We start from the raw sequence: 26,229 nt of genomic DNA, 5'->3' as shown, positions 1-26,229 counted from the left end.
AGGGCACATGCAGAGCCCACTGGGATCCACAATGCCCAGTTCTGGTGTTAGACACTTCATGGCTGTGCAGTAGCACATCACACACACCAGTCCTGTGCATCTTGGGCTCATTTGCACTGGTCTGGGCAGTTGCTTTACTCACCCTTTCTCCTTTGGCTCCAGGAGTGCCTTTGCTGCCTTTCGTCCCTGGATCTCCACGTCGACCCTTGGTAGACACAGAAAGTCACATAAACAGGATGCAAAGATGGATGATACCTGAACAGTGACACCTGGCTGCCCTGCCTTCTCCCTCCTGGGAGGGAGGGAGAGATGTCTTCTTGCCCCTTTAACAAGCATGTGCCTGGCAGCGGGGATGCCCATGCTGGCACTGCTTGGGGGATCTTGCCTTTGCCTTTTGGGAAACCACAGCTAGACTATTCTTCCAGAAGGGTGGTCACCACAGTGACCACTAACGCTCATGGTTCATTCCCTCAGGGTTAAAGACTCTGTTGTACTTCAGGCTCATCTGGCCTTGCTTCCCCCACCAGATCTCACACAAGGACACAAGTCAGCTGGGCTCCAGCCTTTTGGTGCTGGTAGAACTGTGCTGCTGTATCCTACTAGAGAACATCACCTCCAACCCACTCCCCAAATTTTGCAGTGCACCACCACATTAACTTGGATCTGTGTGGCCAAATCAATGTCATGATGCTGCCCTTTTCAGAGAGCTCTACCATAATGGCCACCAAGAGCCAGCATTGTGGGGAACTTGCTAGAGTACAGCCAAAGGGTCCCTGGGCATCCACAGAGGCATTTGTGGTTATGTGGGAATACAGGATGCTTCTCTAAGGAGAAAGGGCTAACATCAGGCTTAGGATGATGGAAACACTGCTCTGTGAATATGGGGGAGATGAAGAGATCAACATCTGCACATCTTTTGGGATGCCGAAGGCAGGGCAGACAGGCTAAAATAAGGGAGGTTCTCAGTGCTTGTCCATGAGATTGCATCAGGCTCCAGTGGTGTGCCCACTGTCCAGGGACCTGTTCAGACACTTACAGGTTCTCCTTTGGGTCCAGGAGGTCCTGTTTCACCTTTTCTTCCCTTGCTTCCAGCAGGTCCTTGAGCTCCAGGATTACCTGGAAGACCCTTGGAGAAGAAAAAGAAGTGCAGTTTGTTGGAAGAGAGGTCAAGATACACATACACACACCTCTTGTCCCATGTCAAGCCCTTCACCCTTGAGCAGAGGTCTGCATGAGCACAAAACTTATGTTTCCACACACCCACCATGTCTACATGTCACAGCTATGTGCACAGGCTCCAGCCTTGGAGCAGTGTAATGCTGTGTCACCTTTCCTCCATCAACCAGTGAAAAGGTTTGTCAGCTCTTCCTTGCAGCATCCCTCCAGCCCTACCTAAAGCCAGAGGGCTATTTCAGCCTTCTCCACTATCTCTGAAGTAACTGGCCATCAGCATAGCAACCCCTTTGGCTATAAGGTCAAGTGCAGTGAGCAAAGCCAGTGTTAGATCTCTGAGAAATTAATTGTTGAAGTCTACTTACATGGAAAAAAAACAACGAAACAAACAAAAAACCCACAAAACAAGCAAACAAAAACCCACAAACAAACATAAATCTACAAAACAAAACAAAAAACCCAAAACAACAAAAAAAACCCACCCAAACAACAACAACAAAACAGCCTGCAAGTGCTGGCACTGCCACAAACACTGAGCAAGTCTTGAGACTGTGGACAAACAGGGCCTTTCTACTCAGGAAGAAGATGGGAAGACAATGAAAGATGCAGTGCAATGGATTGGCTAGAAAGGTAAGGAGTAAGCCTATTTTGCCTGCTGTTCTCTGCTCTGGACAAATGCTCGAGACCCATTCTCATTTTGCTGTGGACAGCTGCAGAGATGTTGCACAGACGCCTCTCCTGTTGCCCACATGACGTTTCCCACTGTTCTGGTGGGGATATGCATGGTGGGACACCTCACTTGGCCACTCAGGAGATTGTGCTTTCTCCATGCAGGTGGATCAATGTGCAGAATCAACCAGGATGCATCATCCAGCATGCCCTGGCAAGCAATCATTGTGCTGCAGCTGTGCTGTGACCAGCAGTTGATATGACTCCGGCTCCACACCATGTGGAACAGACCCTAGTAAGACACTTAAGACATCCGAACACTGCATGAGCCTACCGGGCTTCCTTTTTCTCCTGGAGGTCCCGGGGGTCCACTGCGACCAGGTCGACCAGGATCTCCCTGAAACAGCCAGAGATCAATGGTTATTGCCTGTATCATCAGCATGTTGCTGTGCACTGCTGGCATGCACCACAAGGAGCCAAAGGAGCAGGGCCAGACAGGATCATCCCTCAGCTCCTGTGTCTGCTGATGGGACCCAGAACCCAGACAAAGAGAGTTTATGGGGTCCACAAGCAGTGAAGGATTTAAGAACAAATACAGTCAATGGTTGCCTCTGTCCTCACTCTGCTTGCTGTTCAGAGTGCTCGTACCTTTATGCCTTCATCTCCTCTTTCACCTTGGTCTCCTGCATCTCCTGGGTAGCCATCAGGGCCCTATGGAGGGAAAGGACAAAGAAACACACATTTTGCAGTGGCAACAATATGCGCTTTCCCTGTAGAATATATCAGCTGGGTTAGAAAGTTGCTCTAGAGACAAAAATAGTTTTTGCTTGTTGCTAGTGTTGATGAAAGGAGCAGCTCCTCCTCTCTATTGTGGAGGGGAGGGACGCTGGGGAATCCCAGCCTATTTACCCATGGAAAGGAGGCACAAAAAAAGTCAAGCTATGGTCCCCCATTCCGGGAATCCCAGGCCTGGGGTCAGGTCATGCAGTTGGTCGAGAAATGAGCCAGTAACCTCTTGTTGATCGTTTTTCTGCACATGCAACTCATTCGGTAGCTACACAACTGATGTGATGAATGAAAGAGTAAAGTGTTCCTACCTTGTCACCAGGGTCTCCCTTGCAGCCTGGTGGTCCAATTCTCCCCAGCTTGCCCTGGAGATTACATTCAAAAGAAAGAAAAAAAGAAAAAGAGAAGCTGCAGGTGTCCAAAGAGAAAATATAGCTTTTCTTGTTAACGGTTTTTAATTTTTAAAATCATCTGCCGAACATACCTGTCATCAGCTAGAGAATAAATAGCAAGTGTATTCTTTAAACAGGAGTGTGGTGTGCAGGGACACATGGAGGAGGAGAAAATAGTCTAAAAGCCTCGATTAGTGACATGGGTGTTGGTGGGAATTCAAGAACGCTCATGTCTCACACCCGCCCTGAGTGATGGACACATCCCTTGAGACTGCATTTGGAGGTCACTCGTGTCCATGGTTGTGCGGGTCCTTCATTGTGCATCGCACATCAAAGCAGCTCAGGTTCACAGGACCCACAGCTGCCTGACGGTTGCTTTGAGAGCAGTGTATGCCTTGCTCTGTCCCCCAAAATGGCTTCTCTGACAGCATTTAGACAGCTCATCCCAGCTAGAAAGTGGGGGGGACTGAAGGACTTCAGTGTTTAAGAGCTTCAGCAGGCGTTTGAGGGGTGGAGAGAAGAACTGGTATTATCTCACAGATGTACTTGGCTGGGTACATGAGAAAGCACAGAGCAAAACCAGTGTGTGCTGGCCAGTGGACAAATTCAGCTGAAATCATTTCAAACTAGGCTATCCCACTGTGGTACCCCTGCGGGGCATGCAGATCTGAGGGAGGTCATGAGGGAGCCCTCTGTGCTCACCACACAGGGAACAGAGGATTTCAGGGACTTCGTTACAAAGTACTTGAACCCGGCTTTGGGGCTTTAGTATTAAGAACAAGTAGAGGCTTAGAGGTGAAATTTCAGACTCTGTGACAAACTGCCTTGAAAACCTAATTTCTGCAAAACTCTGTGTACATGTCCTGTAGGGGTCACTAACACTCGAGATATCTACACCCAGGTGATCTGGTATGGCCACATCACCTCCTGCAGCAGGAGCACAGCCCGGATTATAAATCTCATTCCTAAGGAGAGCTTGCTGACGAAGGGATAGCTCTTCTGTGACTTGAATTAACTCATCTCCAGCTAGCTCACTTATTTCTACAGGACATGCAGAATAATGAGCAAGTAAGTTCACAGAAACCTCAGTCAGAACAAAAAGCTGGAGTGTAGAATGAGATAAACGGAACAACCTGTGGGGACAAGATGGGGTAAAAAAGTGAAGCAACAGGAGCAACGTTATGGAGTGCTCCCACTGCTGTTACCTTCTGTCCATCGGTGCCGTTCCTGCCTTCCAAGCCAGGGGCACCCTGGAATCAAGGGGAAAAAAAAGAGAGGGATCAGCGATCTGTCAACACACATTTTGGTAGTTGGAACATCATGCAAGATAGAAAATGTCCTTTCTTACCCTCCGTCCATCGGATCCAATCTCGCCCTGGAGGAAGAAAAGGACAAGAATCAGCATCTCTGCCTACATCCCACACATCTATATAGTGAAAACATCACCACTTCACAAGACTGTGAACAATACCTGAATGAGACAGGCTTTGGGATGCTCCTGGAGATCCCTCCCCAAGTCCCCAATTACATATTAAATAGGGTAGTTATTCTCCCCATTACAGCTAAACTCTCGTTTTTTGTAACAGAAAGGTGTCCTTCCGACTCCTCAAATACCCAAACCTGCCATGTGGTCCCTTCTTTCTCACCTTCTCTCCTTTCAGTCCTGGGACACCCTAGGCAAAAAGCAAAGAAGAAAAAGCCTGTGTTAGTGTCTGGGGATCAGCAGGAGTGGAGGGAGGGGAGCACTGGGGGTCTCTAGTGGGAAACAGGCAGCTGAGCGGGAGAAGCGGTACTCCCCCTGCTTTACCAAAAGTTAATGAATGCCAAGAGCTCCATCACTGGCTATGGGTTTCTTACCTTGGGACCAGGGTATCCGATCGGACCTTCAATACCTGGGTCACCCTTAAGGGAAGAAGACACGGAGAGTTAGCTGGAGCGTGGTAGAGATGCAGACACAGCCAAAACAGGGACAGCACCGCTGGCTGCAACGCTGGGGGACTTTCCACAACTCACCTGTCGTCCCTTCAGCCCAGGGGAGCCTGGCTCACCCATGTTCCCCTTTGCACCCTAAGGAAAGAAAAAAAAAAAACATGTAAGTCTAGGTTTGTTGCTGTGGGAAAATGGCAATTTCTAGGACCAGGAGGTTCACTGCAGCTGCTCCTACTGAGCTTGGGGCGGCATGCTGGTGCAACAGGACCTGCTTTTCTCTGGGGAAGCTGGGGAAAGGCTGTATGGGGAGGTGAGCACACAGAGGTGGGGGCAGGAGAATAGGACACCCTGCACATGTGAGAGCTCTGCTCTTGAGGGTGGGAGAACTGCAGACAACTGCTGCCTCACTCCAGTTGCACTCAGGTGCTGAAGGCGCCAGCTGTGGGTGGCACGGCTGATGGTCGGATGTCTCTCTGCACTGCTGTCAATGCATCAGCCTCAGCATGGACATGAGGAGACACCAGTGCAAGGCCATGGCAGATGCTGGGGAGTTATTATCCCACTTGCTGCAGCTGAGGTGGGATCTAGGGCATCCTGCAGTGTCTGTGTCAGGCACAGGTATCAGAGATCCAACACTCCCACGGGTTAGGGAGACTCACCTTCTGCCCTCGGTATCCCTTGAGACCAGGTGGACCTGCAATCTCCAGGCAGCTCAGCTTGTAGCACTGAAACACAAATTAAACAGGAGGTGTCAGCACTGCCAGCTGCTCCACGTGCTGGGCCAGCATGCACCTGAAGCTCAGCTCTGCACCATGGCTCTCCACACACCTCTCCACAGCACCACAGTGCTAAAAACTGCTATGGCTCCAGCTGGATCAGAGTTGAGGCAGCAACAAACACGCAGAAAAGTGCTGCCCGTAAATTAAAAGCAGAAACTTGCCACAAGCACATTCATTATGGTTTGGGTCTGGGCCCAAACTGAAAGAACAGGACTGCTAAGTGTCAGGCAAGATGGTGTGGGCTTGTTCTTCTGGGGCCATCAGGGGATGTGCGTGTCCTTTGGAGCATCAGTCTGCACACTTCTCCCTACAGATACCAAACCCCGTTCATGTGATACCAGCAGGGCAGGAGCTGCAGCTTGCTAAGCACCTACAAAACATGCTTCCAAAGTGATAAAATGGATCTGTTCAATAGACCTGAATTAATTGTAGGTGAGAGTGAGGCAGAAAGTGAAGAGCCCAGTATGCCATTTTAACAGCTGGGTAAGGGGCTGGATGCCCAGGCTCTGCACTGATCCACAGGTGGGCATAGCCCCATCCCACACATCTTGTTGCAAAATCCGCCCTGGTACCTCGGGGCACAAGCTGGTCTTCTCTAAGTGGAGCAATTCGAACCTGTGTTATGTGGTAATGGTGTAAAGGTGCTGCTCACTCACCTCTCCGTAGGCTTCATGTTTCTGCAAAGGAGAAAACATGATGAACAGAATCAGTTAAGGTGGTTGGTCACAAGAGAAAAACAGCATCACACCCTTGGAGGTGTGTGTGACGGTAAGGGAAAGGAGGTGCTAAAGGTCCCATGGCTTTAAAGACATCCTCAGCAGAGTCCCCAGTTAACAGCATCTCACAGGTGAGGCCTCAAGGACCATGAGCACACCTCAGTGCTGCAGACTCTTCCATGCACCCCTGGATGAGGGTCAGGCACAGGTGTGGCTTTGAGCAAGAGGCAGGACTAGGGTGCCAACCTGCCCAGACGTGCCAGGGAAGAGAGGCATGAATCAAGGAGTCCAGGTTAAGAATCTAATCAAAGAAATCAGAGATGCTCGAGACTCCATTTGGCCCATAAGTGCTGAAAGGACATAGAAAAGGAACAGAAACAAAATGAAACCTTTTCTCTGCTAGATGTGCTCTCTAGAGCCCTGCCAAAACCCACTATGGGGCTGCTCAGAAAACACCCCTCATCCATGCACGTGCTGCTTCTCTTGTCCCCCTGCATTATACTCCTTTCACCTCAGCAGCACTCCATACCATAGCTTGGATTATCTTGTCGATGGTATTCACGTCGATTTCCAGGGTGTCCTTCTGTGTGATGGCATAGTTGTTGCGGTACAGCTCGTGGGGCAGGTTGGCGATCTCCCGCAGTCCCTGCTCATAGACGTTCTCGCTGGGGGCCACCGCAAAGAGCTTGATCCCCATGTCTCGCGCCCTTTCAGCCTGCACCTTCATTCCCCCACAGGGGCTGCCAGTGACATGGCCATCGGTGATGACCACCGCAAAGTTCACACCCGTGGCCATCTGGGTCTGGATCTGCTCTGTCATGTTGGAGATAGCGCAGTCCGTGAAGGTGCCCCGGCCAAGGTAGTTAATGGCAGACAGCCTAGGGAGGTATATGTCTTTGCTGCTCGTTAAAGGGCTGTAAACTTCCACCACATCCGAGTAATGAAGTCCGCCAAACTGCCAAGTGATGTAGACTTGGTTCTGGTACAGCTCGCTCTCCAGTTTATCGATGAACACAGGGATGAACCGCTTTATTTGATCCACGAGGCTCTGGATAGGCACAGTCTGCAGAGCAACGCTCTCTGAGGTGTCGATGATGAAGTACACATTGATGGGGCAGTTCCTCTTTTCTGCGTAGAGACAATTATTCAGACCATGTCAGAGCACTTCATGCACTGCTGCACCCCCTTCGCTGTCTCCCAGAAACCTGGGAGGGGTTTCTGGACCAAGACGACACATAGAGTTGTGAAGACAGCAAACCACAGCACAAGCTCAAGGTTCAGCTTCCTGCAAGGATGTTGCAGCTCTTACTAATCAGGAGTTGTTAATATTTCCAACTGCTTTGGAGGAAGTGAGGAAACTGAGGACCAAGTGACAGGTTTGAATGACAGAAAGCAAGGGTATGACTTTTGCTTTCTTGCACTAAATGAATGCCCTGCCTGCCAGGCTGCTGGTTGCTCCCTGATTTATATACATTTTCAAAAAGATCATACCCAAGTGCAATATTGGAAAATGCACAAGTCCCACCTAGCTCTGGCAGTAACATCTGTGATCAGGTCAGACAACCCTGCAGTGTCCAGGACTCAAAAAGTCTAAGATCTGCTCACTATTGAGTCAATCTTGATTTTTTTTTTTTTTTAATTTATTTTTTAAAATTTTTGTAAAAGTCAGGCTGGACACATAAATCATCCCCTCCACACTGCAGCTGAAAAGCCCTGAAATTGTCAAATTCAAAATGGACTATTCACTGCCATCAGATACAGAGCTGAGCTCTGGAGACTGATAGGTATTTATAACCGCACCACCACTGGCAGACCCCAGCTCTTGCATCTCTATCTCCCCGCCCTCCAATGCAAACCCAGAAGTGGGAATTTCGGTGGAGGAAGGTGTTCCCTACAGATGGATTGCTGTCCCAGGGGTGCAAAGGGGCAGAAGAGGTGTCACGGGACACTGGCAGTTCTTTGTGAGCAGGCTCTATGACTGCGCATGGCCATTGCTTTCAGTGAAAATGCTGCCTACAAAGGAGAGGGACACACAAATTATGTGGTTGATACCTGTACAGGAGGTAGGACTGACATCTCCAGGATCCCCATCAAACTGAGCATGGAGAGGAACTAAAGCCACACAAAGGAGAGTGGAAAAAAAGGCTTCCCGGAACATCTCAGCAGTTCCTCTGGATATTTAGATGCCTGTGGGAAAACACAAGTTACAGGTTAAGCATGATATACACCCTCCTAGCTCTGCTGGGAAGATATAAAGACAGACAATGCTCCTTGTAAACCTGCTGTATGGAAAACATGACCTTCAACACCATGATGTGTCACTAATGTAGACTTTTATTTTGACTTGAAAGCTAAGCAATTAAAATATTTCTTTTGTTGGAGTATCGACAAACGATTTAAAAGTACTTTAGCTTCTGTGTCAGTCTGAACACTTGAAGAAATGCACGTCTTTAGCATTCAACCCATCACTGGGCCTCTGAGGTCCAGCTGCACATGGGAGTATATTCTGTGTATGGTTATCATAACTTAAGCAGCAGAGGAGTTAGAGATGTATTCTGAAAAGTTCTTGGGAATATATATGTAAGCATTCAGGGGAATCCAGGCTTTGAAAGTATATTCACAGAAAAAAAAAACGCAAAGTGACACTTATCAACAGCAAAGAATATGAAGGAAAAGGTGATGCTCGTGTTGATGTCTAGAGGACAATCGCACTAACCAACATGGCCCCTTGATGGCACACAGACAGAGTGGTAGCATAGACACTTTTCGGCTGGTTTTCAACACAATACAAACTAAGAAAGGTTATGTGTGACCTCTGTTAGGAAAAGAAGGCCTGAGTCTAGTCCACAAAGAGAGTTTCTTCCTTAAATGGCTTTTTTTTGGTAGTTCTTGGAGGAGTCTAAGGCTTGAATGGACACTGAGAGTGCATTTGGTTGCATTGACAGTGCAGGCGGAGGGCAAGTTATTAATAGTAGTGCAGCTGAGATGGTGCCTTATTTGCAAGAGAAATAGCATTACTTGAAGAATACAGACAGCCCAGCTCTCACAGCATCTCTCTAGAGACCTCTCTCCACATGGTGACCAGCTATTCCCTGGTGGGACACATCCCATTTCAGTTTACACTGCAAACTGCAGCACACCACAGGGTTCTACAAACTGGTTTATGCTGGAAAGGCTGGTTCCTATCAGAGCTGCCAATATCCTTACACCAGTGACAGCCTTCATCATTACTAAGGCTTTCGTACATACTAACAAGCCCGACAGAGCCAGTGCTCAGGATGAGTTTTAGAGAGAGGAAGGAGAAGCCCTCGTGCTCTTTGGAGATCTCCTAGGAGAAGGGAACGAAAGGTACAGAGATCCAAAATATTCCAGCTTGAGGTGGTTCACACACTCAGCTCAGTAAAGCCCTCTGACATCTCACACGACTCCAGCTCAGCACCCAAATGTCCCTACCAGGTAGTTCATGGGTCCATTTTTCCCCCTCCAGCCCAGAGAGGCTGCACAGCTGTTTGCAAAGAGACCTGACTGTGGCCTCATGAAGTGCTAAGTGCAGCTCAATTTTCACGGCACCACAGAGAACAGAAGAGGTATCATAAGGATAAAATACTTATTTCAATGCTAAAGGGGCATTTTAGTTAAGATCCAAGCTTCCTCCCTCTAGTCTTATTACAGGTCTCCCTCCTCTTGTTTGCCCTCCACAAAGCAGACCTGCAGGAGATCCTGCTCTCTTGTAGGACACAACAGCTTTGTGCATTCAGACAGCACCATTTTGGAGCCAGTCTTTCGTGACGGCTGAGGAAGCTGGAGACATCAGCTTTTGGAGAGGCTGGGAGCACTGGAGGCTTTGGCCAAGTGTGTGACTCACAGATCACCGAGTCCTGAGTTTAACCACCTCCCTCCCACTGTGTATGCGTGGGTGGGAAAGGCGCCGTGCAGAAGAGCTGCTCTCCAGGCAGAGCTGCGAGCAGCAGTGAAACTGTGTGGACAACCAGGGCCAGCTCTGGCACAGGACCGTCCCTGCTGCAGCCCTCGGGCCTTTGGGCTGAGTCAACACAGGACCATGGCCTTTGCCTGTACACGAGCAGAAAAGCAAGGTGGAAAAGTGGCAGCTGAAAACATCAAATGCACTTCACTTCTTTGTGGTCCTGTTGCACACAGTCTCCTCTATTCCACTCTGTCTGCCTCAGAGGGGATCTCTGTGCCTCAAGCCACTTCTGCTCTACCAGCATCCCACCTGGGCATTAACAACGAATGGACACATAGCAGAGAGACCCCTCTCCCCACTTGATGGGCCTCCAAGGCTGGGGTGGGTGTCAGTGCCTATTTTATCATCTTTGGAGCACTACCAGCTGCTGTGATTCTCTCACAAATCTCATAACTTTTGATATTTTCCTTAAAGCTCCACCTCCTGCTGTGAAACACTAAAATGGAAAACTCAGATTTCACCAGCAAAAGGGTGTTTTTCAGACTAACGTGTTTTCTGGATGTTGAAGGCAATTTTTGAACACTGACAGTCCAGTAAACTAATGGAAAGAGCAAATTGGGAGCTGACTCATTACATTTGAATAATTGTGTCTGCCCATCTTGTTTGTCCTTGATCTTTCTCCCTCTGCAAGAGCAGGACCACGATATTGTGGGCATGAGGCCTTACAAGGATGCCTCCTGAAATTTCCTTCACTCAGTATTGGTATTGCTGAGTGATTCATCTTTCTCTATGAGATGCACACAAACAACAAAACAACAGGGAATCCTAAGTAGTGTTTTTTGGGTGCTCTGAACAGATTTTGAGGGCACTCCTCTGCACCATCCTCCCTGCATTAGGGTCTATGCTCCTACCTAATGCCCCAGGTGCTCAGCAGAAAAATGCATGGTGGTCTTTGCTGCTCCCACACTCAGATCCCCAAGTGACCTGACTGTAACCCACATAATTGCAGAAGTATACAGTGTCTTCTACACAGAGCCCTGCAGAAATGGTGGTCCTGCAGAATAACCCGGGTTCCCTACTTGTGGGTACCTCTTCCCATCCTGAGCTACTGAACTAAACATATTATGGCAAAAAAACGACTTGCAATGACTATTTCAAATGTGCAAATTACAGTTGGTTTAGTTTTTAGTGCACTAGAAAGGTCATCTCATGTGCCTGGTCAGGCAGAGGCATGGCTGTTTTGTCACACACATTGATATTTCCAAAGTTCCTCCTGGTGCTCTGTGTATTTCTCCTTCAATATCACTACACCTATTATAGCTGAGCAAATTGTTCCCAAAGTCACAAAAACTCAGGCGCTCTGCTATCTAAGCTAACTCTGCCTGCAAGCTCATTTAAAGCCACAAAAAATTGTGTCACTGTCAAGAAAGGAGAATTATGCTAGCTATGCCTTATGCAGAACAAAGTTTGAAACTGCATTATTAGTCTGACATGGAACCAGTCACAACTTTTTTCATGGCCATGCCCAATGGGCAGTACCAGTGGTGCCATCCACTAGTGCAGGCAGTATTTTACTCCACTCAAATGTTTGCTAAAGAAAATAATGCCAGAAGGGAAAAAAAGTGTCCCATTTGGAACCAAAGCGCCTATAAATGCACCTCCTCTTTCTTGTTTGCACACCCAGGGTTTGCACATTCCCACATGCAGGGAATTTCAGTATTTGTTGTAGTCGCTGCTCAGATGTGCCCTGTAATTTTGGTCCCAGGGGACTCACCACCTAGGGGGAAGGTTTCCCCGGGGCTATAGGTATCCCAGCTCTTCTCCAGCTTTCCCCCAGCCACCAGACCACAGGACTGCATCTGCCACCCAGGGCAGGGGATGCTGCAGATGCCTGGAACCTCAGCTCTGCCTGCCAGAAACCCCCATTTCCAGCATCCTGCAGAACCCCTGCCACCAAAAAACTAGTTACCCCGAGGGGGCAAGCACAACGTGCTGTTACCCCCCCAACAAAACAGAGGAGCTTGTGCTGATGAAACTCAGCATAACTGGGAGATGCAAATCCCAGGTTAGCCAGCCTAATCTGTATCTTTTGAATTTCAGAAAATCAAAGAGGTTTTGTGCAGCGGCAGATCACAGCAGCACCACCGTATTGCTGCCATCCCTTCCCTCCCTTGTAGCGGGTGAACTCAGTTGTCTCAGGGAATAATTTGGTTCTACAAGTGTATTGCCCCCAAACACTGCTGAGGGATTTTCTAGACCTCCAGCCCTGGCCAAAAGTAGCGTGTAGCTCACAATACCCCCAACCTGGGGAAAATAAAATACCAAAAATCCCATAGACTCTTAGAAAAACACCCAAGCTACCCAAAAGCTGAAAGCAACAGAAAAATGTGTATTCACTTATAGCAGGCACCGTCTAAACACGACGTGCCCAAAATGAGCAGCTTGCTGGCGAGCCTGTGAGCAGTGGCTGTGCTGCCCGCAGGGGCACAGGCTGGGATTTGGGAGCTCGGCTCTTTCATTCCTAGATGGAGAACCCTCAGTAAAACAGCTGCACAACCGCCGTACAAGGAGAGGAAAACTCTGCCTACCTGGAAAACGAGGTCATCAAAGCTTGCCGCCAAAAAAGCCCCAGAAATGACAGGAAAAAAAGGGCCTTTGCGGAGCGGCTGGTGTCAGGATGGCTCCTGCATCCCCGGCTGGCTGGGGGTGCTGGGGTGTGGGGAGGAGCAGCAGGGGCGTCTCCAGCGCAGTCACTCTGTGCCCTCGCAGGCTGGAACTTCTCTCGATGTCCCTCCTCCTCCGAAACCAGACAGAGCCTCTTCTGTAGTAGCTCCGGGCATCCACGGAGAGTCACTGTGGGTCCACAGACACCTCGGGACGGTCCCCTCCCAGGGCAGATGCTGGGCTGGGTTGTCATCTTTGGAGCTGGAGGCGTCTTAGTTTTAAACAAGCTGGAAGGAATCTCATTTTTCCATGATGAACAGCCCCTTTTCGTAGTTGGCATTGCTGCCTCAACATATTCATACTATCAAATAGTGTTCCTCTTTTCTTTCCCCCCACATCCTCCTCCTCTTCCCATCCTAGTAATGTGCCCTGAGTGGAACAAATAGAACATTTCAAAAAAGAGCAACTTGCATCTTAGCTTTTACAAATATCCAAGACTTGCTCAGAATCATCCAAGTCTGAGTACAACCTCTCTCTATTGATTTTTTTTTTTTTTTTAAATCTCACAGCCAATTTTTAGCTCTGCTAAATGAAAAATTGGGGCAAACGTCCCAACAAAATATGGAGAACAGCAACGACTTTTAGGAACGTGGCCTGTTATCCCTTGAGTTATACCTTTGTTTCCAAACTTTTGCGAAAAATGGGCAGTGTGAAGGGACCAGGATCAGACCATAGCTGCCAGACAAGATAATTGCAATGGGAAAACCCAATTTAACCCTAACTTCACTCTACTGACTCCCAAGTAGTGACATAAGCAAAGGATTTGTCTCAAGAGATCTCAGAACAAGCTGCTAACCCCACCAGTCCTGATCTACAGGAACATGTTGCTCAGGCTGTTTGCGTTTGCAAAAGACATCTGAACTACCGGGTGAAAATAATAAATCCAATTCTGTGTAGCTGCTAGTGCTTAAAATGGTACATTTCTGGAGCAGCTTCAGTGTCAGCATGTTCACCAGGAGTACTCTGGTGGACTTGGCAGTGTTAGGTTTATGGTCAGACTTGACGATCCTAAGATCTTTTCCAACATAAATGATTCTCTGATATTCAGGCAGCACCTATAGGAACCACAGCCACAGCCTAGAATTTTCTGGGGCTGTTTACCTATTCACCTCCAAGCCCTGTGACAGAAGCAGGACTCATTCTGGAGCAAGGGGACACTGAAGAATAAGCTTACCTGAGAAACAAGAAATTTCTCAGCGATTCCTTGGAAGACCCCCTTTCCAGGGGCACTGCTGCAGCTCTAAATGGGATGGTTACTTTTCCTCTGAAGCATCTTTAGTGAAGAGGAGGAGTCCAGCTTCTGATGACAGTGATTTACACGACAGTACATGAGATGTCTAAGCAAAGCAGTCACCTTCCATCAATCCAGCAAACACACCACTTACCCAGCCATCTCTTTTTCCTTCTTTGCTGCTGTGTCCAAGCTCTGCTGCATCCATGAGTACCCATCAATGCTGCTTCTAATCATTGCTCAGTATGTCTATTTCTAGGTGAATCTGCCCCTGCAGAGCTGTTTCTCCAGCAAGATGCCTCATCACAAACAGCACATCTGGACATTGGAGAGTGCCCAAAGTGTAGCAAAGAACAGAACACAGGCCCAGATATGTCCCTCTTCCTTCCTTGACTTGTGAACATTGCCTTTTAACTGCAGTTCCTTCACCAAAAGACATACAGACTCTTAGCTTTCTATGAACTTTCTCATGTCAAATCAATACCTCTTCTTGCAGCTTGATATGACATAATGCCTTGTCCTCGTGAGGATTCTCCTACATTTTACAAAACAGCTCCCTGTTGCATCCTTTCCCTCAATAAAAAAGGCTAACTTTTTCACCTACCTAGGCATCCATTTTCATGACATCTGTAGGAATATTATCTTCACACCTCTGCCACAGATGGCCACATCTGGCAAGTTTGCTTCCTGTGTTGGGGTGGTCTGACACACAGGCACACTGAAGCGGTAGTATGTCTTGTTTACATTGAAATTACAAAATAACCACAAAACAAGATATTGCTTTTTTTTTTTCCTGGATTTGTTGGGCTTTTTTACAGTCTTCTTTTATAGCTGTCATCATTAAAGGCCTGAGCTAGTTCTTTGTTACTGAGTTTTTGTTCTTGTGAGTGGGATAAAAACATATGAAGCTCTAGAGTAAAATGAACATGGGGCAGGAACTTTTTGAGACAGTAACAAAAATGTATCTAGTATCTAATTTCTTCTTTGTAAGAGGAATCAAGATGGCAAAGACATTGCTTTCTGTGTGCAGTGATCCTCTTTTATACATAGTGCTTGTTATGTATATGTGTATCTGACCTGCATGCTATCATTACTGCTCACGGAACACCGTATGTATTGAACAGATACTTAGCATTTAATCACATTTAAAATAGAGAAACAGAAAATGGAGGAAAATGAAGTGTAGAAAGAAGGAAAAAACTGTTTAATTTTCTGTTCTCCTCTATGACCCTGTATAGAGTTTGAAGTAAGGGTGTCAGGCACAGACGGCTACTATTTCATTTACATACCCTTCTAGATTTAAATGTGATTTATGGTATATTGATATATATATATATATATATATTTACATCAGAGTTGTAGCCCACAGTAAAATTCAATCTCCTAGTTTTAAATCACATACATACATCTGAAATAGCTTTATGAGACTGCTGTGGTTCTCTGGAAAACAGCTACTGTAGTTTCTTTGCGTCTGTCTGCAATTGCTTCCACCTTTCATGTGATTCTGAGACTATACAGTGGTCTCCAAGGGTCTTGTTTTTTAAAGATGTGAAAAGAACCAAAAACGAGGTCAAGATTTTTAAGTGCTTAGTGAAAACAATGAATACCAGTTCTCAAATATTTGTAAGTAGGCAGTTGATAATCTCAGTATTTTCACTGACAGCAAACAGAAGGTTGGATATTTACACCCTTTTGTAGTCGCCATTTTCTAAACTTCTGCTTCCTAACTCAATTCATACAATGCATTTGTATTCCACACCCCCAACAGGCAAACCCCTGCTCCTCCGAGGTTCAGGGCTGTAATCCTGCTCTTTGCCTTGCTGACTTCTCTCAGCACCTCAAGCGTCCCTGTCTCATAGTCCCTGCAGACAAGGCTGCTTCCAGCCTTCTCATTTTCGGCCAGTTCTTCCCTGTGCCTGAGTAGCAAGTCCCAAAAGATCACCTCCCCTAGTCAGTTCATTCATCACCTCCACCAAGAAATTGCCTTTGAACCATTACAGAAACCTCTTGCGGTGGCTGTAAGGATTCCTCCAAGTGTCTGAAGGAAACTTCATTTACCTCCTCTTCTTCCTCAGGGGGTCTGCAGCAGACCTCTAATACAATATTATCTGTGCTGGTCCGTCCTCTGGTCCTCACCACCCTTTGTGTGGTCACTGGGTGCAGGCTCAGCTGGCTCTGAGGCATCCCTGGCAGGTCTTGCTCATCCTCACTGGTGCCCAAGAGAAGACAGCTATTAAAGAAACAAAAGAAGAAAAAAAACACATTCATTTTTATAGATTGACCCAGGTCATGTACGTGAGCGACAGCCCCCACTGCGTTTGACATTCTTGAGTCGTGGTAAAATGAGACACAAAGGGGAATCTTTCTGAAGAAAAAAGCACATGTTCATTTGATACCATATTTTAGCAGCATTTCCCGGGATTCAGGCCATTAAAGCCGACTGCTCCAGGATGTTTAGAGAGTCATCATGAACACACAAGTGCAACCTGAGCTTTGCATACATTTTCCTATTTTAATGTTCTGGTGTTAACTTTTAAGTCTCCTATTGCATTGCAGTTCTTATTTACTTAGCAGCCCATTTTTATATACAGCAATTGCGTGCTTGTAAATTGTTGTCTGCTAACACAGACGGAAGTACTGTTTGGAGTTTCTAGACTTTAACTTTAAACAGTCCCAAGGATTTCCCAGCCTACGGTATTGTTGAAACCTTGCCAGGCATAGACCCGTATCTGTGACCTTGTGTTTTTTTTCACTAGAGCTCAAGATCCCAGAGACAGCGGCTGGAAAATGAGTACCCAGAAATGGAGGTGGCAGCCCCAACATGTTCCAGCTGGTCCCACGCTGCTGACTTCAGAGGAGCTTGCAGGAGCCACCCTCAATGCCACCAGTAGGGCACTGGTGTGATGCACCTCGCTTTGGTTGGTGGGCCAAGGATATGCTTTGGTTCTGCTCTGCACAACAGAGGTTTTTTGAGCGAGAGATCAAGGTAATGACGTTCTCTTGGCTCTTTGTCCCAGCTGCAGGTCATTCCTCACTGAAGCTTTACATCCACAGCCAGCTGTGAGCCAGCTTCCCCACCATTTCTAATAATCCTCCCAAAGCATTCCTTTAGATTTCATTAGTGCAGAGACCCTTTTTCTGAGTTTTATTCTCCCTCGCTCAAGATCTCCCTTCCCAAGACCAGTTTGGGTATGCTGGCTTAAAGAAAAGCCAGGGATGCTCTGGGGCTCCTGTGCTAAGCTACTCTTGCTGCCTAATTTCTTTTGGGGTTTTGAAGTTTGTCATTTTGAGGTTTGTGCTTTTGAAATCGAGGCCATACTTGTGACCTTGTTCATATTTTACCTTCAGTTTCTCAGTCCAGGTTTCATGTCTAGAGTCAGCTTTCCTACAGCTCCCTCAACCAGTTCTGGAGCTGCTCCCTCCCAATAAGGAGAAAGCCCAGGGCTTCCAGCTGACCCTTTCTGGGCCTCCTCACCACCGTGCTGTGGGTGAAAGAGCCAGGTCAGGCATCTCAATACCAGGGAAGGGAGGGTGCCCCCAGAGCTGCCAGGTAGCAAAACACGAGATCATATGTGAACCCAGCAAGTAAAAAGAAAAAGGTGGACAGAGGGCAGAGAGAGTGGGGAAAGGGAGGTCTGCAACCCTTTCTCCCAGAATAATTCCCCTTTTGCCAGTTTCACAATCCTTGCTTTTTTGGTGCTTTCATCTCTTGCAGCACATTTTTTCCATGCAGCAACTCAAGATGATTGAGTCCCAAAATTTGTTGACTCATTGGGAAGAGCCTTTGCATAGTGAAGCAATTACATTCCGGCTTCTTGGCAAGGCAGGAGCTTGGAGAGGCGGCTGATGCCTCCGTGGTCCGCAGTACACGCTGGATAATCCTGAGCTATCTTTGTGGAGATGACAAATGATCTTTAGTTTCATAGCCCAGGGTAGAGAGAGAGTTAAAACACACAGCTTGTGTCTTTGGGGCTTCGTGGTGAAATTCAGCAAGAGCAGAATGACCCAGCTGCATTTGTTTTATTTTCTTGTCACCAGAGAGACGAGAAGGAAAAACTTGCAGTGTTGTTTCCATGAAAATTAGAGAAAAAAACCCCACATAGTTTATAGAGGAAACCTCATTCCCCTTCCCAGCCTTTTACCAGTGATGGTTCAAAAAAATGTACATTTTTGAACTTAGTCACATCCCGCCCCACCCATAGTCCTTAACGCCATGTACAGACCTAAGAAAGAGATTTCAGTTTCCTTCTGCTGATGAACTTCTATCTAAACATTTGCTTTTTTCACTGCTGGAGCCTGGGGGTACTCCCTCCCCATGAAATGACTACTCTGGCTAAGGTTACAAATAAAATATAGACTTTCTCTGTTAGATTTCAACTAAGTGTATGAACAATATTCCCTCAAGACATACTAATTATATTGAAACATAAATCTACTGGGGGACACTTTTGCAATGACTAATGGGTATAAATAGAAAGGAAAGGAATTAATTAGTGCCTTATCCTGGGAAAAGAGGAGGCTGAAAGGGATCAGATAGGGAAAAAGCACCTTTTCTCCAAATGTGGGGGTACAGCAGTGTGGGCTGCTGGGCTGGGAGGAGGCTGGCCCTGGTTGGGGTAACTTCCCTTAGGATTCTGGTGGCCTGGCAAGGAGACATTGGGGCTCAGCAATTGAACTGATTTATTTGAAATGTTAATCTTGTCTTTAATCCCAGCTTTGTCTCGCTGTAACCACACAGTTTTCTTGCCTTCGGGTCTTAAACAAATGTTTCCAACATCAACTCTTGTGTGTAGCTGAATCCTTGGGACAGATTATGTGTAATTCCCATTTCCATGGGACTAGTAAAAAAGAATCAGAAAGGAAGTACGAAAAAACCCCTTGAAGTCAATGAGAGGCTTTTTACTGGCTTTAGGGATCTGTGATCCAGGTCCTAAATGAAAATCCGTGAGTTCAGGGTTGTAACCTGTAACTAAAGATGCTGACCAAGAGAAAACAATTAAGTTTAGCTTCTTGAAAAGTTGTAATCCCCACAAAACGTCAGGAGGGCGGGTGGTGGGGGGGTGCTGGGAAATGAGCCTGGCTTTAAAATTTTATCCTACAGATAAACGGAAATATAATCCCTCCCTCTCTAAGCCACAGGACCTTATGGATGCAGGCAGTAAGGAGGCCAACAAGGGTCTAGAAGATCTGATCAGGGCTCATATGAATCGATGAACTGACAGGCAAAAGACACTGCACAGGTAAATGACAGTGAGTAAGACTGAACAGTGATATCTTCTGGAGTTTCTGCAGGGGTAAGGAACTGTATCTAGCTACTCACTGACAACATTGCCCCCAAACTCTCTGCAAGACGAGTGCGGTCCTGGAGCAAGAGATGCCATTGTGACCCCTTTCACAACCTGAATAAGGAGCCAAATTTGTCACAGGTTAAACTAACAATGATTTGCAAAACTTTTGCACAAAATTGCAATCACAAAAATTTGCAAAAACAGAATTTTGCAGCTAATTCAAGTCTTGCTAGCAGTTTATGCCAGACATACAGATGTGGCTCTGAACTGTAGCGACAGAGACCTCCGAAATCCACACCCACCTCAGCCACTAAGCCACAAGACTGAAGCCCAGCATGTCTCCAGCCCTCCTTGGAACGACTTCTTGTGCTGAGCTCCCCCAAGACTTGTTTTGCTGTCCCAGGGCAGAGCCTGCGGGAGCTGCCCTGTTCTCGGGACATCCCCGTCCTGGGGAGCGTGGTGGGCAGCCACCCAGCTGTTGTTCCTTGGGCTGCAGAGCTTTTCCACAGCTCGATGGCTGCTGCTTTTCACGTATTTGATGTGAATCCAGGGAACCCTGTGCAGCTCTTTGGCCCAGCTCCCTGGGTCACGTACAGCCAAGCGTTGCTTGTCTGCTTTTTGGCACAACGCTTGACACCTCCCTTTCCCTTACGTACATGCTCGAATTTTTGCTCCAATGCAGAACGTTAGAGGCCCTCGTTTCATTTGCAGCTACAGATTGACACCCAATAAATGTAGAATTCTGTAATGAAGTATTCTCCTGGCCAAATACAACATGACAATGAAGTTTCTCTCTACTGTCAGACAAACCTGTTACAATTGACAAGTGTCATAAAAATTCGAACAAGAGTTTTATGCGTATAAGATATCTAACATAATTGGGTACGTAATCAGTGTTAAGAAAAAGATTCTTGTCTGAGTTGATTTGGAAGGTCCTCCTACAAAGTAAAACAAAACAAACAAAAAACTCTGACACACACAAAAAACTCCCCCCAAACAAATAAAAACAACAAAACCCCCCACCCAAATGGAAAAATATGCTGCATTATTAACTTGTATTCCTCTGAGACAAAACAAGCACATACTCTGCAGAGCAACTTAGCAATACAGAGGTGCAGAAGGAGAGGGACATTTCATCCTTCCTTGGATTCTTTTTTAATGTATCTTAAACCAGCCCAAGAAATCACATGGAAATTAAAATATTTTTGCTGGGGATGTGATATACCCTCTTACCAGCATAACTGAATGTCTGTGCTCTTCATTTGAGCATTAATGTGAGCCCAACCTCCAACAGCAAATGAAATAATTTTGATCACATCCACACAATAAACAACATCTTGTGTTTATACTACTTTCTCTTAAGACTGCCAGTGGAACTTGAATGCTTATCTCCAGTCCAAAGAGGCTTGAGATTTTCCAGCTTCAGTGTATGATAAACAAAATTAACAGCGGGGAGGTGAAAGTGTAGGCATGCACTCACTGTCTTTTACATACAGTTCTGTTACATTCAATTCTTGGCCTTCCTTTCTGTCTCTCAGCCATCCAGACTCCGACAGCTTCCCTCTACAAAGATAAAAATATAAAGAGAGAAGCAGAAATGGGCAAGAAATCATGCTTTTTTTTTTTTTTTTTGTAATTATCTTCTTGGGCACAGAAAACGTATTTTCATTTCACATTGAGGTAGTGACTCAGGCAGGGTCACCAGTCTGCTCAGAGGAGAAACTTGAAGGCTTAACAGCTGAACTGTGTATGAAATCAGGCGAACATGAGCATCCTTAAAGGCAGCCTGCTCCTGTTTGCACACCTTGCTGCCTCGCAAAGGCAGGATCGATGTCCTGGCTGCTTAGCACATCTCTGTCAGATACACACACACAAAAAAAAGGTGCATCTGTGATCAAGATGCTATTTAGTGTAGCCCAGCTCCTGGGAGGCACAAGAACAGACACAGTTAGAAAGGGGGAAGGGTGCTGGAAAAGGGAAGTGGGGAAGGAAGGACTTGCAGGAGCCGCTGGAAACTCTGTGGGGAAACCAGCCTCCCACATCCCTTCTGGGAAATCCAGATAATTGAAGGCTGTAATAGCAAGCTTGATAGAAAACCCCAAACCAGGGATGATTGAATTCTCCAGGCCTCTCATCAAGAACACATGGATCCCATTGAGAGACCGCAGCTTGGCCAGTGGTGAACAGACATCTCCTTGGGGGAGGACGGGGCTCTGGCAGCATCTGGCAACAGGATACAACAGGCAGCAGGCAGTTTTGGCAAAGCCTCTTTCGTTTTTTGTCTCTGTGAGCAATCAGCAAGCTTCCCTCTGGTCCAGGGCTTTGCCCTTGAAACCTTTGGGAATAGGTGTGGGAGCATGGGAGGTGCCAGGTCTCATTTACCCCTCTGCTGCTTTGGCTATAGCAGCTACCAGCGCCAGCAGCAGTGAGAGCAGTGAGAGCAGGGGCTGGTACAGATCACACTGGAGAGAACCTGAAGCAGAAATGCCAGTAAAGATTACATCCTGGGTTTGCTACCTCTGAGCTGCAGATACCCATGAGCAGCAACAGCCCCAGTTTCAATAGCATCATGCTGACTTAAGAGTACTGCTTTCAGGGAAAACATGTTTCCAGAACTGGGACCTGCTTCCATACAGCCCAAACTCCACATTTCAGGGGAACATGTATTTAAGAGTTGTCATTTGAATATACATTCACTACAAAGTCTTTTAAGATCATCACATACTTAACATACATCTGCTACAAACTCTGTCTTTCCCCCAGACGGTTCAGATGGACATGATAACACTGTGTCCATGCACTCAGTAAACAACCCTTCTAACTCTACAAACACCAAAATTAAGGTCACAAGTTTAAATGCACATATGTGACAATCTCCACCCCTTGCCTATGTGGAGCTGAATAAAGAGTTTACACTGTAATAAGCTTCATCCCTTGCCCATGCAGAATTGACACCCCAGAAGCTACAGCTGCTTGAATACTCACCCATCGCAGACTCCGCATGCTGTCCCTCCACGGGGATACCATTTCTGCAGGAACAGTAGGGTTGATCCACAGCTCCACAAATCCCTCCACTAGTTCATCCCAAAGACCTTCTGCGCTGCACAGGACACCATGGGCCCCAGCAGCCTCCTCTCACGACCCACCAGCTGCATCCCATCAGCTTTGGTGTCCCAGCATTGCTGTAACCACTGCAGGACAATCTCCCCATTTCCCTGTCCTATGTATTGGGGTCCCCCTCTCAGGGGGGTCACTCTCTCTTCTCTGTTTACTCCTGCATCAGTTCTGGGGACAGCTTCAGTGCTGACCTCCAACCAGAAGTCCTCACTAGTGCCCCCATTAGCAGCTCATTGCACCCCCTAAGGCCATCAGTTGGACTCTCCAGGCCCGCCTAACAGCCCTGGCTAGCTGGGGTGAGCCCTGGGCACCCCCTGCAGGGGAGCAGCACATATATCCTGGGGTTTGGCACACAGCACAGCCCCACTGCAGCTCCCAGACTGGTACTTCTGGATCCCACACATGGTGAAGGTCCCAGATCCAGGCCACCAGGCCAGGGGCTTGGACCAGGACCCATCCCAGGTCTGGCTTCCCATTTGAGGAGGGTGCTATGGGGTCTTACACATCTCTTAGCTTCTCTTCCATTCTTCTCCCTGCCCAGGCAAAGAAAGGACTGGATAGGACTCAAGCTCTTGAGAAAGGAATAATGCTCATATTCTCTGCACCCCAGGACACGGGGTGAGAGATGACATGCCATGATGTGATGGTTTTAAATGTCTCCCATCTCCTTTTCTTGAATCTTTGTCATAACATAGGTCAGAAATCCAAGAGCTGTAGACAGGACTTCATCATCAGGGCCCAGCAATAACAACACATTTGTTCTTCCCACGGTGGCTCCCAGTTCCTAGGAACCGAATGCTTTGATTATACAGTAATCAGCTCTGGCAAAGATTAGGCCTTTTTGGCTGGAAAAATATCAATGATTTGTTTTCAAAAGGTCTCTCCAGAAATCACATGTTTTTACAGAATACCCAGAAGACAGCCAAATGTTTGAAAGGAAACAATTTGGACGCGGAGAAGTTATCCATAACCTGATGAAGATGGAGCTGCCAGGTCAGTGCTCCAGTCTTTGCACCCTTTCTACCTTGCTGGGAGCAGGAGAGGAGCTGTGCTCCTCCTCCAACCACCTCTGGCCAGTCAGCCTGGGTTTCACTGAGGAACGTGCTTAATTTCCACAAAAGTACGTGGAGTGGGAGCAAAAAGCAACGGTATTTTCAGTGCCTTGCTGAAATCTGGCCTTAAATGAAAGATCAGTTATTTTTCCAATCCGGTGCCCTGGGTGAGGAATTTGTTTGGTTTTTTTTCCCCTCAATTGTTCTCAGCCCGCTGCTCCATGTGAGCAGGGTATGGAACAGGGGATGGGGAACCAGTAAGCAAGACAACGTGCAAGCGCAAAACGGAATCCATGCCACATCCTAATGCCATTCCCCCAGTCCCAGCCTCCACAATAAGCTTTCAGGAGCAAGTCCAGTTCAAGTCACGACTTGGCTTTATCTGTTCTAAAGCTCTTCATAAGCCAGGAATGTTTTTTTCCATGGGCTTGCTGGAGTACAGCACATTGTAAAACCGCACATCTGTAATTCATGGGAGGAACCTGGATCCCACATGCTATCTCTCTCTAACTGGATCCTCTTTTCCTGGAGGCCAACAAGGAGCATTCAGAAGCTACGGTTTTGAGAACAGTATGGGCACAGCCCCAAGGGTCTCCAGTACTGCCTGCTCATGTGGCCACCCCTTCTCTGCAGCCCTTGGTGGGACCAGGCACAGTACCCAGCTGCTAGCAGGGACAACCAGGTCAAATGACTGCAGCTTTCTATGTCACAGCTTATCGGAGCCCTGGGCAAGGAAAATATTGACAACTGCAATGACATCTGTGTTCCTGCCACCAGACAGGCACGGTATCTGCTTCTGGCCAAAATGATCCCTAATGAATTCCCTGAGCATCCTGGGTGGTGTGCTCCCGCAACAGACGCTTGCAGTACAAAGTATGGATACACACAGCTGGTTTCTCCTGATGTAAACCTATGGCCTCCCCTTTCAGAGACTTTCCATCTGCGTAGTGATTGGAGGCAAAGGGAAATGAAAATCCCGGCCATAAATGGAAACATTTGTAAGGGACGGGGTAAGATCAGCTGCCAAGTTACAGCTTCTGCAGGATGACTAGGCAGCAACATCAGCACAAGATACTGTACTTTCTGCAAGCTGCTGCTCTTTCACACAGACAAAAACCATGCAGCTCCCTGCACGGCTCCTCCGCCACCCCCAGCTAGAGCTTGGTGACCAGAAACACGGCGGCACTGGGAGTTGATGAGCAACGGGTTGCCTGGTTCCCAAACCTGGACTCTGGGTCCCAAATCCAGCAGGATTACCTTGAAATAAGAAGTTAGGAACTATTTCAGAGTTTATAAACCTTATCCCACACTTTCTGTGTCTCTTCTGAGCCAAGGTGATGCAGTAAAGAGGGGAGAAGATCCCTCTTTAATTTTCCTCTGCCTCAGCTAATGCCTTGGGACTGCAGAATGTTTTCCTCTGAAAAAACCGTGGTTAGCTCAGGGACCTGCAGGGAAGCAGAGCAGATGATTTTCTATTGCCTGGGGTGAAATGGGGACCAGTATAACCAGAGCTGAATGATTGAGGCTGGCAGGCACCTCTGCAGATCATCCTGCCCGAGCAGGGTCAGCCAGCACAGTGTCTGGCTGGGCTTTGAGTATTTCCACAGGGATACCCTGCTTCATAATACAGGCCTCATTCTGGAAGAAACCATCCAGGCTGGGAAAGAAGATGAACAAAAATATTCAGACAGAAAAATAATTTTCAATTCAGCAGTGAGTTCCTTACAATACTCTAATAAAATCACTTGCTTACTGAATTTCTCCTAAAGTATCAGTAAAAATTGTCATTCACTGAATGATTATTTAACATATAAGACTACATTTCAAATGTTTTAATAGAATTAAAGGGACTTTTTGGAATGATTGGATGTAAATTTCCTGGAAAAGAGGTGCAAAGTAATAAATCTATTTTTACTATTGCAGCGTACATGTCCTTTCCAGTGGCTAACAAGCAACAACTCATTTAAGTGCAATAAGAAAATAGTGTTTATGTAGAGTACTTCAGTTCCAATTTCACAACTGTGCAGTGAACACGTGCTTCTAATTCGGCTACCAAAATCAATAGAGTGTAAAAAAGCTGGAGATGCAGTGGTTGCAGGCTTGATTCAACCATCTGAGCTTATGAAAAATTGCACACAAACACATGATAACGCTGTACAGGAGCTGAAGGATAGTGTCTGCTCTTGGGATAGTAACTAGTGATACGCTTCTGAAATAGCTACCGTCACCCGTTTTTAACTGGTAGAGAGAAATGAGACTTGTATGGACCAGTTCACCACCCTCTGACCTGTCTGATAGGTCTCACGTAAATTTTACTCCAGAGGTGTTTAATTATTACACCTGCTATGAAGAGGCCCTAAAATACTAGCTTAGACTAAGGTGTCTTCAATGAAGATAGCTCAAGCTATAGGAAATGAATACCCTCCCAAAATAGGCTTATAAAATAAA

The 26,229-nt window shown here is 47.0% G+C and overlaps 1 protein-coding gene across 2 annotated transcripts in view; it reads right to left on the bottom strand.

The window, feature by feature from the left end:
* COL6A2 (collagen type VI alpha 2 chain) overlaps window positions 1–13,182 on the bottom strand; it is a 28,529-nt gene extending 15,347 nt beyond the window's left edge. The window contains exons 1-15 of one of the 2 annotated variants that reach the window (XM_065841417.2): window positions 12,958–13,182; window positions 8,497–8,631; window positions 6,974–7,572; window positions 6,385–6,405; window positions 5,609–5,674; window positions 5,034–5,087; window positions 4,878–4,922; window positions 4,667–4,693; window positions 4,369–4,395; window positions 4,226–4,270; window positions 2,940–2,993; window positions 2,491–2,553; window positions 2,177–2,239; window positions 1,037–1,126; window positions 143–205 (exon numbers count right to left, since the gene is read on the bottom strand). In XM_065841417.2, coding sequence (XP_065697489.1) covers window positions 143–205; window positions 1,037–1,126; window positions 2,177–2,239; window positions 2,491–2,553; window positions 2,940–2,993; window positions 4,226–4,270; window positions 4,369–4,395; window positions 4,667–4,693; window positions 4,878–4,922; window positions 5,034–5,087; window positions 5,609–5,674; window positions 6,385–6,405; window positions 6,974–7,572; window positions 8,497–8,602 — 1,323 coding nt within the window. In that variant the 5' untranslated portion in view covers window positions 8,603–8,631; window positions 12,958–13,182. The remainder of the gene's footprint in view (window positions 1–142; window positions 206–1,036; window positions 1,127–2,176; window positions 2,240–2,490; window positions 2,554–2,939; window positions 2,994–4,225; window positions 4,271–4,368; window positions 4,396–4,666; window positions 4,694–4,877; window positions 4,923–5,033; window positions 5,088–5,608; window positions 5,675–6,384; window positions 6,406–6,973; window positions 7,573–8,496; window positions 8,632–12,957) is intronic. The other variant, XM_065841416.2, reaches the window with a different exon arrangement.
* Between the last annotated feature and the right edge of the window lie 13,047 nt (window positions 13,183–26,229).

This window comes from Patagioenas fasciata, chromosome 7, assembly GCF_037038585.1.
Source record: "Patagioenas fasciata isolate bPatFas1 chromosome 7, bPatFas1.hap1, whole genome shotgun sequence".
Taxonomy (NCBI): Eukaryota; Metazoa; Chordata; class Aves; order Columbiformes; family Columbidae; genus Patagioenas; species Patagioenas fasciata.
Note: the sequence above shows the minus strand (reverse complement) of the source record. Positions and strands in the feature narration are given on the sequence as shown.